The following is a 17763-nucleotide window of genomic DNA, read 5'->3' on the forward strand; positions in this document are numbered from 1 at the left end:
GAAAGTCTTAAGCAAACAAAGTGGTAGAACAAGCAAACGAACCCAGCGGGAGAGATCACTAGGGGAATCAGCCACATCATCCATGGCCCCTTTCAAAGCCCGAGCAAACCCAAGACGACACTTAGGAGGAATAGATTTCACGGTGCGAAGGCCTAACGACAATAAACGATCAAGCGAAGATATAAACCACTGAACAAGCTCAACACTATCATCAGAAGAAACCGAAGTAGAAGGAGCCAAAGGTCTCGGAATACCATAAATATGAAAGGTGTAGAGGCCATCAACACACTCCGGATGCATCACAATATCACCCCGACTATGCCGACATCTAGCTCGAGTAGTACGGGTTTTAAAACACACCCCACACAACCAGAGCCCCATCCGTCTCAAAGAACTCTTGGCATTGGAATAAACAGTCAACTATCAGTAAGAGTCTGACGTGTAAGGTCCAACGCACCATCATGACAATGTCGGTCCTGTAAATGTTTCTGCCATGCAGCCTTATTATTATTATTATTATTATTATTATTATTATTATTATTATTATTATTATTATTATTATTAAATGAAAAATAATTTTCAGGTGTCTCAATAATTTCTTTACGTTTTGGTTTCTAAATCCTATCCTTTCGCAATCTTAGAATTTGGATGTAGGGCCAGTTGAAAAACTATAATAATGTTCGGTACTTCGAAATGAACCACACATCCTCAAAACAAAATCTCTGTTTTTGAACAGAAGCCAACCATGACAACAATCATGAACCAACCACCACAAGACCACCAAACTTACGACCGTAAAAAAGAAGTTCACGAATTCGAAGAAACCAAACTCGGCGTTAAAGGCCTCGTCGACTCAGGCATAACCGAACTCCCTCGCATTTTCCACCACCCACCCGAAAACCGAATCCCGGTCCCCGACTTAAACTCAGACTCAGACTCAGACCCAATTCCCGTGATCGACCTTCTGGGGACTCCACGGGAAGAGGCAGTGGAGAAGGTTAAAGAAGCTTGTACAAAGTACGGGTTCTTCCAGATAGTTAACCATGGTGTCCCTGTTTCGCTCCTCCGCCGTCTCGTGGACGCCATCAAGGCGTTCCACGAGCAGCCGGCAGAGGTGCGAAAGGAGTATTATGATAGAGGGACGAGTACTGGGTGTAATTATTTTTCGAATGTGGATTTGTTTGTTTCTAAGGCTGCTAGTTGGAGGGATACTCTTCAAATGAGGCTTGGCCCGTCTATTATCGACGTCGAAGCTATTCCTGCAATTTGCAGGTGCCATTTTAATTTAATTTTTAGTTTTTCGAGTATTATTTTCACTTTTATACTTAATTTCAATTATTTAACACTTTATTATTAGTCCTCACAATTCACAACACATGTCCTAATAGCACAAGAATTATTATGTTACGATACAAATTGCATCTCTCGTACCTTAAATGTCTTAGCCTAATGGTTAAAATGGATGTATTATGGACAAGATAATAGGTTCAAAGTTTGAATCCTCCTAATAGAGACGATAGTGTTAGGAATTCCATATATTTATTTTTGTTCACTTAATTAGATTTATTTTTCTAACCGACCGTGCACGTTTCTGGTTTGATTAATTGATGTCGTGTCAGTGTGTCACATGTGGACAATAAGTCTAAAGTTTGAATCCCCCTAATAGAGACGATAGTGTTAGGAATTCCATATATTTTTTTTTCGCTTAATTAGATTTATTTTTCCTACCGACGGTGCACTATATGTGCACGTTTCTGGTTTGATTAATTGATGTCGACATGTCGTGTCGTGTCAGTGTGTCACATGTGGACAATTTGATGAAGTATGGCTAATATGTGCCATAATAATAACACTACCGGAAACGGGTCTCATACTTGTAATAACTAACTTTGAGTAAATAATTGTATGCTAATGAAGCTTAAATTTGGGATTATAGTCTTCGCGAATTTTACTCCATTAGCTTATTAGTCTTCTCTAAGACGATTTTACACTAATTACAGGATCCGTTTTACAATATATAAGTGTAACGTAGTTTTAAACAAGTATTTGTGTTGGTAGGAATGAGATACTTGAGTGGGACAAAGAAGTGAAGCAGCTAGGAGAACTACTGTTGGGATTGTTTTCAGAAGGACTAGGAACAAGTATTGACAGATTGAAGGAACTATCATGTTTAGAATCCCGAGTTATGGTCGGCCACTACTATCCGCACTGCCCGGAGCCTGAGAAGACAGTCGGGATCACATCCCACGCAGATCCGGTTATTTTCACAGCGCTCCTGCAGGATCAAGTAGGTGGTCTGCAGGTTAAGCATGAAGACAAATGGGTTGATGTCAAACCGATTCCTGGTGCCCTTGTCATCAATGTTGGCGACTTACTTCAGGTAACCGCCTTACAGGCACAAGCTGGTCAAGTTGAAATTGAATTGTTTAGTACAGTGTGTTTGATTAGAGCTCGTCTTTCTTATGTATCCAGATTATATCCAATGGTAAATACAACAGTGTAGATCATCGAGTATACGCTAACCCTTTGCAAGACCCGCGAGTTTCCATTGCTGTGTTCTTCAACCCGGGCAATAGGGAAGATACATATGGACCTTTACCTGAGTTGGTATCACCGGAAGAGCCTGCGCTGTACCAGGAGTTTAAACTCTCTGAATTCCTCACAAGGTTCTTCACAAAGGAGCTGGATGGTAAGTCCTTAGTCAACTTCTTTCGCTTAAAAAGCGAGTGATAAATAGGTTGATGAATAAACAGGTGTAATCTTTGATTTGAGTTTCTATAGCTGCATTTTACATACATTTATATGTAAATTGTGTATGTACTCATTTGGTTATAGTTATATGTAACTCATGTATGTATGTACTCGTTTACCTTATCCTTGCACTCGAGTCTTTAATTTGTCACACATCGATCCAGAGGTGGAGGAAGAGGAGACAAGGTATCGCCGGTGAGATTCAAAACCTACTAAACATTAACTGAAATTATTCGAAAAATCAAAGAAATATGTCTTTTATTAATATTTGAAATCGTTTTATCTAGCTAAGCTTTTATATCGTCTACATCGTACCGGACTACTGGCTACAAGGGATAATTTGTGACCAAAGGAGCCTCTGCTAAATGTTAAATTATTTTCACTCAAACATTTTAAAAGGATCCTAAAAGCCCAATTATAAAGGCTATAACTCTAGACGGCAACCCCACACTCAGTGCAATTATATGATTAAGTTCAATTCAATTCAATTCAGATTCGTGCAATTCGGCTTACCATTTTAATTCTGTTCAATTTATTTCAATTCAATTTAGACGCTTTCAATAACGAGAACCTTACTTTTTAGCAAAGCAATCATATCATATGGATAATCGATAATGATGATTATCAATGTTTAAAATATTATTTCCAATCAATAGTTATAGTATTCCCTCAAAAAAATAAAAAAATAAAAAAAAGTCAATAGTTACAGTTATCAATGTTTAAAATCCATTTCTTAAAAAAATAAAAAAAAGTCAATAGTTACAGTTATCAATGTTTAAAATCCATTTCTTAAACGCGAAAGTGGTAATTTGCCCCTTAACTTTGTTCAATGGTGAAACTGGGCCCCTTAACTTTCAATTGTAGCAATTAAGTCCCATAACTTTAACAAAAAGTGAAATTCAACCCCAATTTTTATTTTTCACTTAAATCTCAATAAAAATACATTTTATATTTATATTATACAACTAATTATACATAAGAATTACTAATTTTAACTTTATTAGTTTATATAAGGTTAATTATTTTTTTACATTCATTTATAATGAATAAAATAAAAATATGATAAAATTAGATCAATTATTCTTACATTTATAATAAATTGTCTAAAATTGTAAAATTATAAAAATACTACTTATTATAATTATAGATTGTATAAAATTTATAAGGCTATAAAAATTAAATTTATATTTAATTAATTGGATTATAAAAATGAATTTTGGTGGAATTTCATGAAAAATCGAACAACGGGGTTTAATTGCACTTTTGACTAAAGTTAAGGGCTTTGATTGCTACAATTGAAACTTAAAGAGCCTAATTTCACCATCGAACAAAGTTAAATGGCTAAATTACCACTTTCACGATTTCTTAAATATCCGGATAATGATAACTGTTGATCGGGATGGTGTATAATAAAAGTTCAAAGGTTGAAACTTGAAAAAAAGTCTTGAGATCGGCATCTCTCTTTTGACCAATAACCCAAATCAACAATCATGACAACAATCATCAACCAACAACCAAATGATCCCCAAACATACGATCGTCAAAAAGAAGTCAACGAATTCGACGAAACCAAACTCGGTGTTAAAGGTCTAGTCGATTCAGGCATATCCCAAATCCCTCGTATTTTCCATCACCCACCCGAAAACCAAATCTCAATACCCGATTTAAACTCGGACTCGGACTCAGACTCGATCCCCGTGATCGACTTACTAGGGACCCCGCGGGAAGAAGCGTTAGAGAAGGTTCGAGAAGCTTCTAAAAAGTACGGATTCTTCCAGATAGTCAACCATGGTGTTCCCGTATCGCTCCTCCACCGTCTCGTGGACGCGATTAAGGCGTTCCACGAGCAACCAGCGGAGGTGCGAAGGGAGTATTATAGTAGAGGGATGGGTAGTGGATGTAATTATTTTTCCAACGTGGATTTGTTTGTGTCTAAGGCTGCTAGTTGGAGGGATACTCTTTCCATAAGGCTAGGCCCCTCCATCGTCGATGTTGAAGCTATACCCGCAATTTGCAGGTACGCTTTGGTTTAATTGTTACTCCCTCCTAGATCTTCCACAATTCCTAAAACGGCAAATTCACAAAGATCTTCCACTTTTCTTATTAGTATATTATTTGTGGTTATCAACTTATGACCCCACATTTTCTCCCTTACTTTTATTTACATCCACATATCACCGTACCACTAAATTCTACCAAAATGGAAGAACTTAGTGAATAAGGAGTACTTAGTATTCCCTCTCTCCCAGTCAATTGTTTAATTTTACCTTTCTTTTTACTATTTTTAATTATATAATCAGAGTTCTGAATTTATTTTTGGTGCTCGTTTGACCATGTAGTTGCTGATTTGTTGTTGCTTAAGACCGTCTTAGCTTAAGACCTGTCACATTCTCCTTTTATTTCCACCTCTAGTTTAATTGGATAAGAGAGCCGTCTTAAATTAAGACTGTTTTAAACAAGAATTGATGTTAGACAGTTTTAAACAAGAATTGGTGTTGACCACGTGTCTATATTGGCGTTTGATAAATCATTCTCCACCAAAGCTGGTCGATGGACGACGATGGTGTCATCCAGTAGCGGACCTAGAAAATTGTGTTACAAATTCTCTAGGTTCAAATCAGTGGTAGAGCGAGGGGGCTAGCACGGGCGGTCGTCCCTGCTGAAAATGGAAAAACCCCAGGTTTTTAGTTAAATTTTCGAAAAAATTTCAAATTTATCTTATGAAATTTCACGTTTGCCCCTGCTGAAATTTTTCGCCCTCCTAACGGGAAATCCTGGCTCCGCCACTAGGTTCAATTGTCCAAATCATTAGTTCTATTGATACGTGCACGTCTCTCGTTTGGTGTGGAGTGATTGATTGTTAATGTGCTATATTGGACGTTTTTTTTCATATTGTCTCACAGTCACACCCATGTCGGTCACTCTGACATAAACAAGAGTATGACGTTTGGACAATTCATTTTCAACCAATTAAGTTTCCGTAACATAGTGAAGTCCATCACTTACACACGCACCATTATCGAATTCTTCTAACTAAATGCGAGTAGATAATTGGTGTCCCAGGACTGCCAGCTAAGCTAAATTTTACTTTGTGAATTTTGTATTATAGTCTTGGGCAAATTTTATTACATAAGCTCTCTCTGAAAATGAGTTTTTGGTGATGTTCACAATTCCGACTTTGGCAGAGAAGAGGTGGTTGAGTGGAACAAGGAAGTGGAGCAGCTAGGAGAGCTACTGTTGGGATTGTTCTCAGAAGGACTAGGATTAAGTGTTGACAGGTTAAAGGAGCTATCATGTTTAGAAAATCGTGTCATGGTAGGCCATTATTATCCTTATTGCCCGGAGCCTGACAAGACAGTTGGGATTGCATCCCACGCAGATCCGGGGGTTTTCACAATCCTCCTGCAAGATCAAGTAGGCGGGTTGCAGGTTAAACATGGCGACAATTGGATCAATGTGAAACCTATTCCTGGTGCCCTTGTCATCAATGTTGGCGATTTGCTTCAGGTATGTTTTGTATAAGACCGTCTTCTGATCTAAAATGAGTTTCAAGCTGAACACTCATCCTAGAACCTTAAAACGTCTTCTCATCTTATCAACAAATGTTGCAGGAAGGTTTTATGTAGAATTTGCTCTTTAGTGTACTATAGACCTTTAGGTTGCATTGTATTTGTTGCTAGTAAACTTGACAAATAGGTCATTCATGTCAAGTACGGATTGAGCTTTTCCCGGTCATATCAAGTACGGTTTTATCATGTCATTTACCGGCAAGAGTCTGTTCAGGTCGTTTAAAGTCATAATTGTTCAAGTTATTGTTAATCACAAGATACTCAAGATACAGTCAGTCTTGTTGCTTATTTGTGGCCACCGGTTAATGTCTGTTAATTAAACAACAATCTTTCATTACATAGGGTTCTTGATTTTTTATGGTGAACTAATGAAGCGTATAATATACTGAATGTCGAAACTTGTTACAAAAATAGTTTAGTCTCTTGTATCTCTGTATCATTAAAGGTGAACTCATATTATGCTATTTTTCGATCTTCTTATCACTGCTTTTCGTTCTTCTGCATCCAGATTCTGTCCAATGGTAAATACACCAGTGTAGATCATCGAGTATACGCCAATCCCTTACAAGAACCACGGGTCTCAATTGCTGTGTTTTTCAACCCGGGCTCTAGGGAACACACATATGGACCTTTACCTGAGTTAGTATCACCCGAAGAGCCTGCACTTTACCAGGAATTTACAATCACAGAATTCCTCAACAGGTTCTTTACAAAGGAACTGGATGGCAAGTCCTTAGTAAACTATTTCCGCTTAAAAAGTGAAGGATAAATTGGTTGAAGAATCAACAAGGGTGTAATCTTTGGTTTGAGTTCATATACCTGCACTGTAAGATATGTAACTTGCTACCGTGTATGTACTCATTTGGTTACAGTGATTTTGTACCATACTTTTCTTCATCCTTGCACTCGAATCACTAATTCTCTACAAATAGAGAAAATTATGGTTAAGGTGTTGTTTTGGAGACCGTGAGAAGTCAAATGGGAAGACTGGATTAGAGGGAGTATTATCTAAAACGGACGCCAGCTACCCAAAACCTGGCCATGGATATCGAAAATTAGTTTAAAAACCGATTCCTGGTGCCCTTGTCGTCAACGTTGGCGACTTGCTTCAGGTGACTTTTGTCTGCTTAATGTTTGAATAATTCGCCTTACGGGAAGTTATTATTCAGGGTTTTGCTAATTAGAGGCTACTCATTTCTACTTCACTGTTCTTGATTTTCTTAGATAGTTGAGTACAGAGTATCAGTCAGTATCTGATCAGAGCTCATCTTTCTTATGCATCCAGATTATGAGTAAGTCTTGCTTAAAACGGGTCGGATTTTAAGACGGGTAGTTGTGTGAGAGGAAATGGGTAGAGGGGACAAAGGTGGAACCCTCCATGTGCTTCTCCACTCACCCTAAATGGGTATTTTGTGAGAGAATATGGTATCCGTCTTATTAATAAGACGGATACCCTTGGTCTGAAATAAGAATTGGGGCCAGATTATATCCAATGGTAAATACAACAGTCTAGATCTTCGAGAATATGCTCAACATTTCAATTCTGTTTATATTTCAATTTAATTTAGACGGTTTCAATAATGAGAACCTTAGTTTATAGCAAAGACAACCATATGGATAATCAATATCTATTTATATTATTAAAGGAAGCTTTTTTCGAGCGATTATAGAGTCTCCCACTTTTACGAACTATCTTAATTATTTTATATTTAGTTATAGATAAATAATTGAAATAAGATAAAAACAATGTCCCAGGTAGAGCTGATCAAATGGCCCAAGCCCATTGGCCCTACCCGGCCCGGTTTTTTGAAGGGCTTGGGCCTTTAGTTTTGGCCCAAAAAAGCCCATGGGCCGACCTAAAAAGGCCGAAAATATTTTGGGGCCGGGTTTAGGCTAAGCGTTTGGCCCAAATTTTGGCCCGGCCCGGCCCATATTTATTAATAATAAATATTTTTTCTAATAAAACATATTAAAGTAGCGTTAAAGTTATACTCAACTCTTTACAAACTCAAGTATATTTTTTTAGATTTATAAAACAATTTATACATAACATAAATCATATCTAAGAATGCATGATTAAGCATTATAAAGTGGCGATTTTTGTCATTATTTTATTTTAGAGAGCAATTCATATGCATTTTATCATATTTTGTGCAATTTTATACATTATGTATGTTTTAAAAGTTGTAACTGAAGGTATTACGCTAATTATTTCTTAGGATAAGTCGTAAATTTTAGGGCCTGAAAAAGTCCATTTAGGCCCAAAAGCCCGCATTAGCCCATAAGGGACGGGTTTGGGCTTGTTAAATAAGCCCATGCATCTGGCACGACCCGGCTCGGCCCACACAAATGAGCCGCTTTTGTTAAAAAGGCCCGGCCCAAGCCCGCATTGGCCCGGCCCATAATCACCTCTAGTCACAGGTAAACTACGAAACTTAATAATAACAATAAATAAAAAAGCAAGACGAATGTGCCAAAAAAAATAAATAAACAAGAAGTTCAACTAGATTCAAACTTTGTAGTTGAGCATTGTAAGACTATATATACACATATGACACACGCGCAAGATTCAGATTTTATGATTTCTTCTTAATTGCTAGCTTCGACTACTCCCCTTTTTCTTCTTTATAGATTGTGTATATGTATATATTAATTTTTGTATAGCATCATGTATAACAAGTATTTTTTAACCATTTATATAAAGTTATCATCTTCCGTACTAATAATTTGGGTGGAAATTTCAGGTACAATGTAAATTGAGCATATGAGATGGTCAAATTCATGGATGAAAGATCTTTAAATAATTTATTCTTACAGCAGGTATGGTTTATATTGACGATATTGATATCGTGATATGTACAAAAAAATCTTTATAGCACCCTTCCACATTATCGTAAAGACATACAGAGTATATTTTTTTTATACGTTTTCTGTTCGCAACAATAATTGCTTTTTCCAATTTTGAATTATACAAATTCAACAAATACGTTAAGCATATTGAGTCAGAATTATGAATGAATACTGATCTTCTCTTTTTTGTCTTATATGGTAGGATATTGACATAGGATAATGAATTTGAGTATTATCGCTGGTGCCATTTCAATGTTAATATTATTACTAAGGACATGAGTTATTCCGGTGTATAACAATGCTCAGATAATTTATTTTACTTGTATATATAAGTAAGTGTATAATATTTAACTCTCCGTTTTAATAAGAAGCTTACGCTTTTACTTATGCTCAGTTATTCTTGAGTTAAACTTCTTTATCTGTTTAGTCAACTACTCCCTCTATCCTGGCATTTGTTTACCTTTGATTTTAGCACAAAGACTAATAAAAGAGGAGGGGACCAATTTACGAGTTGAAGTTGAGAGGAGGACATTGTCGATTGGTCGGGTAGAAAAAGAACGAAGAAAACCAGGTGTGTGCGTGTGTGTGTGAGAGAGAGAGACTCGAATTTCGGGAAACGATATGTAGGTGATCGTGAGAATCGTATTAGACTCGTGATACCATATAATGAAACATATGAGTTAATAATATTAAATGTGTATAAGATGATTATAAAGGCTAAGTATTTATACAAAAATAACCACCTAAGAATAAGTTAACTAAGCCTAATTACTAGCTAACAACAATCTACAAAGTAGGATTACATGTGACTAAATATACCTTAAACAACTTAGTCAATATGTGAGAAACTAAAGGAGGGAATATAGGAGTCAATGCTTGACTCGGTTAATTAAGCTGTTGGATGTTGTTGACTATTTGACGATTGTACTTCCTTGACATTATTAAAAATATGTTTAAAATAGAAAGGTAAATAATTGACTGAGATAAGCCCAAAACAATATATGTTAACAAATGTCCGGGACGGAGGTAGTATTTTACTTTATCAAAACTTAAATATTTGAGAATGAGTAATTGTAATTTGTAAAGGTATAGAAATAAAAATAGAATTTGAGAGTTTACATTTGACTATGTTTCTTAGACATACATGATTACATGTGTGTTAGAGTTTAGTTAAGCCTATTAGATATAGTAGTATATACGGCTAACTTGAACTGATGATGTTTAGCTAAGCCTATTAGATATAGTAATATCCCATGCTTGAAGAAATATACATGTATGTTAGAGTTTGATTTATTGATTTAATAAGAATGTTTTTTTTTTGTCCAATACAAATGAACTATTTAGAATGTGATACCTTTTCATACCATAATTAATGATGTATAGATAAAGAAGAGAACATCCAATAGATAAATTGTTAATTTATTTCAATGAAAAGCCAAAATCAACATGATATCAAGGAAGCTTCTGAAAATATTCTAACAAAGCTTCCGACATGATCAAAATTGTATTAATGTTATGACTATTTCAGTGGCCAAAGAAAAATAACTCGATCAGTATGATATATGCATAAATTTGAAATTTTTAGGTAGTATGTTTGATATTGGACTTATCTTTAGGCCATGTTCTTTTCGGCTTAATTTCACCTCTGATTTAGCTTAATTCACCTCACTTCAATTCAGCTTAGCTCAATTCAGCTTATTTTAGTTCAATTGAGCTTATTTCAGCTTTATTCATCTCATCAAATTTCAATTTAGTCAGCTCAATTCATCTCAGTTCAGCTTCGTTCAACCCAAAAAAAATGGACTTATTTAACTAAGAAAAAGTTCTAAAATTAACAATCTTTTACGAGAATTTAAGATTGCCCTCCTTTTACCTTTTTTCTTACTACATATGCACACCATAGAACACTACAAGTAGGCTCGTGCATCGCACGGGCATTAAATCTAGTATCTATATAAAAGAGGCTTTTTTCAGGCCCTCTGGGAGACTCCAACTATTTAAAAACACTTAAGATTAAAATATAATTAAAATTTCATAAGATAAAGAAACATATTATCTTAAAACTAAAATAAAATTAAAATTTTATAAGATAAAGTAACATATTATTTATTATATTTAAACGAAGTTGACATGTTTACGACTCCTTAAACTAACCAAAGTGTTAGGGAACTTAGGGTCATGCAATTCATTATATATACAGGCCATCCACGTTTAAAAATTTTGTGCGTCATATTTTTTTATTTTTTGCCATGTTTATTTTTGTAATGAGTATTATTCCTACATGATCTGGTGCTAATCCGAATTATTCTGCCGCAAGCCTGAACCCCGTTTAATGTATATCTATGCCATCTTGATACTGCTTTTTTTTTACAGGTTTGGCTACGTTCAAGATCGTATTTTTGTACCATGAAAATAAATAGATTCTCTTTTTATAGCCCTGAACATAATCATCTTCCCGAAAACATCAAAAGGTAAAGAATACTATGCATCTAACAAAGTTTTTAGGCGACACTGTATCAGGCATATGGCAGGAAATTTGTGTTTTGGAATTCAGGCATGAGGCATCTAACAAAAGGTAATCGTCCTACATGGTTGAGAGTTCCATTAGTTCAACCATTGTTTCTTGGAATTCATCAATTTAATCATCAAATGAATGAGACGGGGGAGTAACTCATAATTAATTGTTTCTACTCTGATTAGCGCACAATATTGATACTTTAATGGAACTTTGCTATGACCTATGATTTCTATGATACGTGAAATAGTGGAGGCAATGAAAAATGAACTTCATACCAAAATAATGGCATGCATGTATTTTCACGTAGAGTTGGCATTTGTGTAAAGCGGTTTTACACTATAATAGTTGTAAAGCGGGTCAAAATACAACCCTATTAATGGATAAATTTGGTTACTTAAAGATTCTCATTTTACGATAAAATTGTATAAAACGCTTTACATAAGTATTTGTGTGTAACGTCGGTAAACCACTTCATTTTTGGTTGAATGTTTGAAGGGCTGCGCATGAATTTATTGTAATTGTATACAGAGTATTTTAAAACAAGTATCTAAGAGGGTGATCTTAATGATATATATAAACATTATTGTACAAAATTTATGTAAGTTGACAAATTATGAGCCGAAATCTTAACTCAATTAATTGGAATGAAACATCATGATACGTAGGTATAGTTGACAAAGTACTTCTTTATACAACTACGTAATATTTTTGCATTTCGTATACTTCTCAATATAAATGACTGATTTCAAAAAGTTTACAAATTTTTATTTGTGACGGGCATATCCGTCGCAAGCTTGCGACGGGTAAAATATTGCTCAAGTTATTATAATGAATCAATTTGAACTCCTCTTGAGTTGTTCCTAATTTAAATCCCGTTAGTTATTATCTTGAATTTTTCTTTTACTAAGAAAAAGTTATTATATTGCATGTAGATGGAGTTTAATTAGAGATAAATTAGTAGTTTAGTCTGCTTATTTGAAATCCCCAAATTACATTAATAATAAGGATAATAATAATTACTTGAATATGTTTATTTAAAAGTATTTGAGAAAGTTAGGCTTCCACAACCACCAGTTTATATTGGATTAGAATACAAGTAGGACAACTATATTAACAAGATAAATGAAACCACAAATGTAGAAGTGTATGTTTGTAAGGATTCTACAATATATCCATATTACACATCTATATCTATATATATATATAAAAGAGAGTTTTTTCGAGCGATTTAAGAGCGTCCACATCATCCAAAATTAATTTAGGAAAGTATAATTTTTGATGTAAAAAATAAAGTAGAGAATCTTTTAATTATTATAATATGCATATTTCCTAAATTATACTCAAGTGATATTTCCAATTTTTATATCAAACTTTTACATTTCATTTGTCAAAAAAAATATCGTTAAAAAAATTATGAAAATAATATAATTAGCTTTGTGGTAAAAAATGCTATCATTAGAGTATAAATTTCATATTATTTGCACATGTTAAAGATGGTGTACTTCTTAATATGAAAAATTGTGTACTTTTTAGTATATTTTGTCCCACATTGAAAAATAAGTAGGTGTAGTGAACATACTACATATAAATAGTAGAATTGTCCCACATCGAAAGATTAGTATAAGGTGGCTGATTCTATAATTATAAATAGGAGGCATACTTGGAACTTAGGCATCAACCCAAAATCTTTTGAGTCTCTTAAGTATTGTCTTGGAGAGCTCTTAAAAGTTTATATCATTATATTTTCTACCTATAGATTTTATATGTCCCACATTGAAAAATAATATAGGTGTGGTAAATGTACTACGTTTAAATAAAAAAAATTCTATCATTAGAGTATAGGTTCATATCATTTGCACATATTTTAATTATGATAAAAATAAATAAAAAACAAACATATGAATATTAATAGATAATATAGTATTTTCTCATTATTAAATCGGGTTGGATTTCGAATTAGGTTCAAAAAATATGGTGTACTTTTAAATATGTTATTCGTCTCACATTGAAAAATAATGTAGGTGTGATAAATATATACTACGTATAAATAGTTGAATTGTCCCACATCATAAGATTATCATAAGGTGTGGTGATCCCATGATTATAAATAAGATTTATCCTTGGAACTTAGGCATCACCCCAAATATATTGAATCTCTCAAAGTATACTTATTATGTAAGAGACTTTAAACATAATCTTGAATTAAATGTTAAATTTTTAAAGTTGTAACATTTTTTTAGGTGGGAGAAAGATCGATAAAACGGTCAATATTAAACTTTTACATTTCATTTGTCAAAAAAAATATCGTTAAAAAATTATGAAAATAATATAACTAGCTTAGCTTTGTGGTAAAAAATGCTATCATTAGAGTATAAATTTCATATTATTTGCACATATTAAAGATGTTGTACTTCTTAATATGAAAAATTGTGTACTTTTTAGTATGTTTTATCCCACATTGAAAAATAAGTAGGTGTGGTGAACATACTACATATAAATAGTAGAATTGTCTCATATCGAAAGATTAGTATAAGGTGGCTGATTCTATAATTATAAATAGGAGGCATACTTGGAACTTAGGCATCAACCCAAAATCTTTTGAGTCTCTTAAGTATTATCTTGGAGAGCTCTTAAAAGTTTATATCAGTATATTTTCTACCTATAGATTTTATATGTCCCACATTGAAAAATAATATAGGTGTGGTAAATGTACTACATTTAAATAATATAATTAGAAGTGTGTTAAAAAAAATTCTATCATTAGAGTATAGGTTCATATCATTTGCACATATTTTAATTATGATAAAAATAAATAAAAAACAAACATATGAATATTAATAGATAATGTAGTATTTGCTTATTATTAAATCGGGTTGGATTTCGAATTAGGTTCAAAAAATATGGTGTACTTTTAAATATGTTATTCGTCTTACATTGAAAAATAATGTAGGTGTGATAAATATATACTACGTATAAATAGTTGAATTGTCCCACATCATAAGATTATCATAAGGTAGGGTGATTCCATGATTATAAATAGGACTTATCCTTGGAACTTAGGTATCACCCCAAATATATTGAATCTCTCAAAGTATACTTATTATTTAAGAGACTTTAAACATAATCTTGAATTAAATGTTAAATTTTTAAAGTTGTAACATTTTTTTAGGTGGGAGAAAGATCGATAAAATGGTCAATATTATAACGGAAATTTTTCATGGTACCCTCGAATTTTGTTAGATTACACATAATACCCCTAATTTTAAGTTTGTACATATAATACCCTTGTGTTTACTTTTTTTATAACGTCGTTACTCCTATGAGTAACTTGAGTAATTGAGCATGCCATGCTATTTGTGTTTTGTTATTTAGGTATTAAATGTTAGTTTATTAAATAAAATTTGGATTTAAGAATTAGATGATGAAGTGTTTGTGTACTAGATAACAAAAGAAAAAGAGGTCAAAAGTCATAGGAGCAATGACGTTATGACGGAAGTTGTCAAATGGTATTTTGGGAAAGAAAAAGGTGAACACAGGGGTACCATTTGTAGAAACTTAAAATTAGGGGTACCATGTGTAATCTATCAAAGTTCAAGGTTACCATGAGAAATTTCCAATATTATAATGATATACTTAATTAAATTTTCATTTAAAAGAGAGAGATATCCGTACCAATAAAACAATAAAGGGGGTATTATTTTTTAATTGTTATTTTTTTGCCACGCCATCAAACTTAACGTCTATTTAACATCCTTTACATTAGGGGGTACCATGGGCAAAAAAATGGAACTTCAAGGATACCATAGGCAGATTCTTAAAAGTAGGGGTAACATGAAAAATCTGACAAAATTAAGGGGTACCACGGGAAATTTCCGTATCTCAATTATGATAAAAAGAAATGAAGAAAAACAGCGACAAATATTAATGGATAGTACTTGATCATATTATTAAATTTAAATATAACTATTAAATATAATGAGTAACAATTAACCGTATTCGGTATTCGGGATCTGGTTGAATTTCGAACTAAGTGCAAAAAAGATGGTGTAATTCTGAGTATGTTATTTTTCCCACATTATAAAAACAATGCGGGTTTGATGATATACTACGTGTAAATAGTAGAATTGTCCCACATCAGAAAAATAATCCAAGTTTGGTGAATATATTACTTATAAATAGTAGAATTGTACCACATCGAAAGATTAGTATAAGGTAGGGTGATTATATGATTATAAATAAGAGTTAACCCACGTATATATTAATCTTTTATTTTTTTTAAAAGAGATATTTTAATAATATGTAAACAAATCATTAGACATAAAATGTAAACATTAAACCCATATGTTTTTTTTTTGCATTATAAATAAGTTAATTACCCCGTTGCAACGCACGGGCATTCAAACTAATTAACATTATTTTAAAGAAATTTGTAAGCAAGAGAATAAATATAGTAGTGCATGTTTTTTAAGGATTGTACAACATATTTGACGTCTATTAAATTTATCAAGTTGAGAACTTGAGATTCTTAATTTCATATCCTACCAGCAGTATTAATTAAATTAATTTTTTCTCAGAGTACATTAGATTCTATTTTAAGCTAATAAGTTAATTCCAAATATACATTTTCACATGTAAAAATTAACATTTTTCACAAGTTGAGAGGGATTCTTTTAGATTAATCACATTAAGCCATTGATTAAAACTGATATCCTAGAAATAAAGCTTAAGTGACCTGATGTCTTAGAACAATTGGTCTAATTTTCACTTATTTAAGTTATTAAAAGTATTCTTGAAGTTTGATTCAATCAAATAATAATAATGTTCACACTTAAGAGCTTACATTTTTCACAAGTTCACCTAAAAATAAAACAATATTTAGTAACCCGTGTAACGCACGGGCACGAAATCTAGTAATGATAATAATTAATATTTGAAATATGGTTTCATCACAAATTTTATTTTAAGATGAGTTTATCACCTTAGGGTAAGAGATTATTGATAGTCTTAAATAAGATTATAGTAAAGCTTCAGATAAGATTTACTCAAGATTACCAATAATCTACCAAAGTCTTAACAAAGTCTTAAGTATTTCTAAGACTTAACTTAAGACTTTGGGTGAGTTTTGACCCCACTGTTAAACGAAATTATCCAAAGAATGTATTACATGTGTAATTTCTTTTTATTCTTTTCTTTTTTAAATTTGTAAAAAAAAAAAGAAGTGAAATGGAAAATTAGAGTCTGAGGTGAATCTGACTGATAATGTATGTCGTCTGAGTTGCGTGGCCGATCTGAACAATAAAGAAATAATAAAAGTTAGTGAAAAACTAATATGGCAGAGTCTTAAGTCTTTGGTAAGTCTTACCAATAATCATACCCTTAGGGTAAGATTATTGGTAGTTTTGAGACACAACTTTGGTAAATTTTGAAACAAGACTCACTCAAGACTACCAATAATCAACTCTAACCTTGAGAAAGTTTTAAGTTGAGTCTTGAAAATCCAAGACTCAACTTATAATACACGCTTTTCGAGATTTAAGGATCCCGGAACAAAAATGTCCGCAAAGCACACAGATGGTTCCTTGGTCCGATAGAGTGGCTAAACAAATTTTGAGGTGCAACACAGGACGTTTGAGGGTGCCGATGAGCGATAAACTACATTTGTAAAAAATCGGATAATGGGGAACAATGAATTAAAAGTTGTTATTTGTGGCTGAAACGAATAGGTCAACTTTTGAAGCGAACTCGGACATGTGGTAGGAAATCAGATTGAAAACAAAACGTGCCCCGGTACAACCTCCTGAACAGCTTAAATTGAAGTGTATAATACACGGTTTTTGAGATTCCAGGGTCCCGGAACAAAAATGTCCCTAAATCACACGGATGGTTCCTCGAGTCAGAAAAAGCGGATACATAAATTTTAGGAGCAACGAACGTTGTTTGAGGATGCCAGTAAGCGATAAACGACACTCATGCGTAAATAGGATAATAAGAAACAATGGATTAGTAGGTTTTATTTGGGGCGAAAATCAAATAGGCTAACTCCCGAAGCGATCTCGGATATGTGTTAGAAAAAGA

The 17763-nt window shown here is 33.2% G+C and overlaps 2 protein-coding genes across 2 annotated transcripts; both read left to right on the top strand.

The window, feature by feature from the left end:
• The first annotated feature begins 654 nt into the window (after window positions 1-654).
• On the top strand, window positions 655-2874 carry LOC141605165 (1-aminocyclopropane-1-carboxylate oxidase homolog 4-like). The gene is made up of 3 exons (XM_074423835.1): window positions 655-1272; window positions 2059-2380; window positions 2473-2874. Exons 1-3 carry the CDS (start codon window positions 746-748, stop codon window positions 2728-2730), a joined length of 1107 nt encoding a protein of 368 aa, XP_074279936.1. The 5' UTR covers window positions 655-745; the 3' UTR covers window positions 2731-2874.
• A 1257-nt stretch (window positions 2875-4131) lies between these two features.
• Window positions 4132-7217, top strand: LOC141605166 (1-aminocyclopropane-1-carboxylate oxidase homolog 4-like). Its single transcript, XM_074423836.1, has 3 exons — window positions 4132-4768; window positions 5937-6258; window positions 6829-7217. The coding sequence occupies exons 1-3, from the start codon at window positions 4242-4244 to the stop codon at window positions 7087-7089; spliced, it is 1110 nt and encodes a 369-aa protein (XP_074279937.1). The 5' UTR covers window positions 4132-4241; the 3' UTR covers window positions 7090-7217.
• The last annotated feature ends 10546 nt before the right edge of the window (window positions 7218-17763 follow it).

The sequence above is a fragment of the Silene latifolia genome, chromosome 10, assembly GCF_048544455.1.
Source record: "Silene latifolia isolate original U9 population chromosome 10, ASM4854445v1, whole genome shotgun sequence".
Classification (NCBI taxonomy): Eukaryota; Viridiplantae; Streptophyta; class Magnoliopsida; order Caryophyllales; family Caryophyllaceae; genus Silene; species Silene latifolia.

What these genes read in the sequence shown, in the direction of transcription:
- LOC141605166 (XM_074423836.1), top strand. Translation starts at nt 4,242, where the DNA reads ATGACAACAATCATCAACCAACAACCAAATGATCCCCAAACATACGAT. An exon ending in GCTATACCCGCAATTTGCAG is followed by an intron (nt 4,769 to 5,936) that starts GTACGCTTTGGT and finishes CGACTTTGGCAG; the next exon opens with AGAAGAGGTGGTTGAGTGGA. An exon ending in ATGTTGGCGATTTGCTTCAG is followed by an intron (nt 6,259 to 6,828) that starts GTATGTTTTGTA and finishes TTCTGCATCCAG; the next exon opens with ATTCTGTCCAATGGTAAATA.
- LOC141605165 (XM_074423835.1), top strand. Translation starts at nt 746, where the DNA reads ATGACAACAATCATGAACCAACCACCACAAGACCACCAAACTTACGAC. An exon ending in GCTATTCCTGCAATTTGCAG is followed by an intron (nt 1,273 to 2,058) that starts GTGCCATTTTAA and finishes TTGTGTTGGTAG; the next exon opens with GAATGAGATACTTGAGTGGG. An exon ending in ATGTTGGCGACTTACTTCAG is followed by an intron (nt 2,381 to 2,472) that starts GTAACCGCCTTA and finishes TTATGTATCCAG; the next exon opens with ATTATATCCAATGGTAAATA.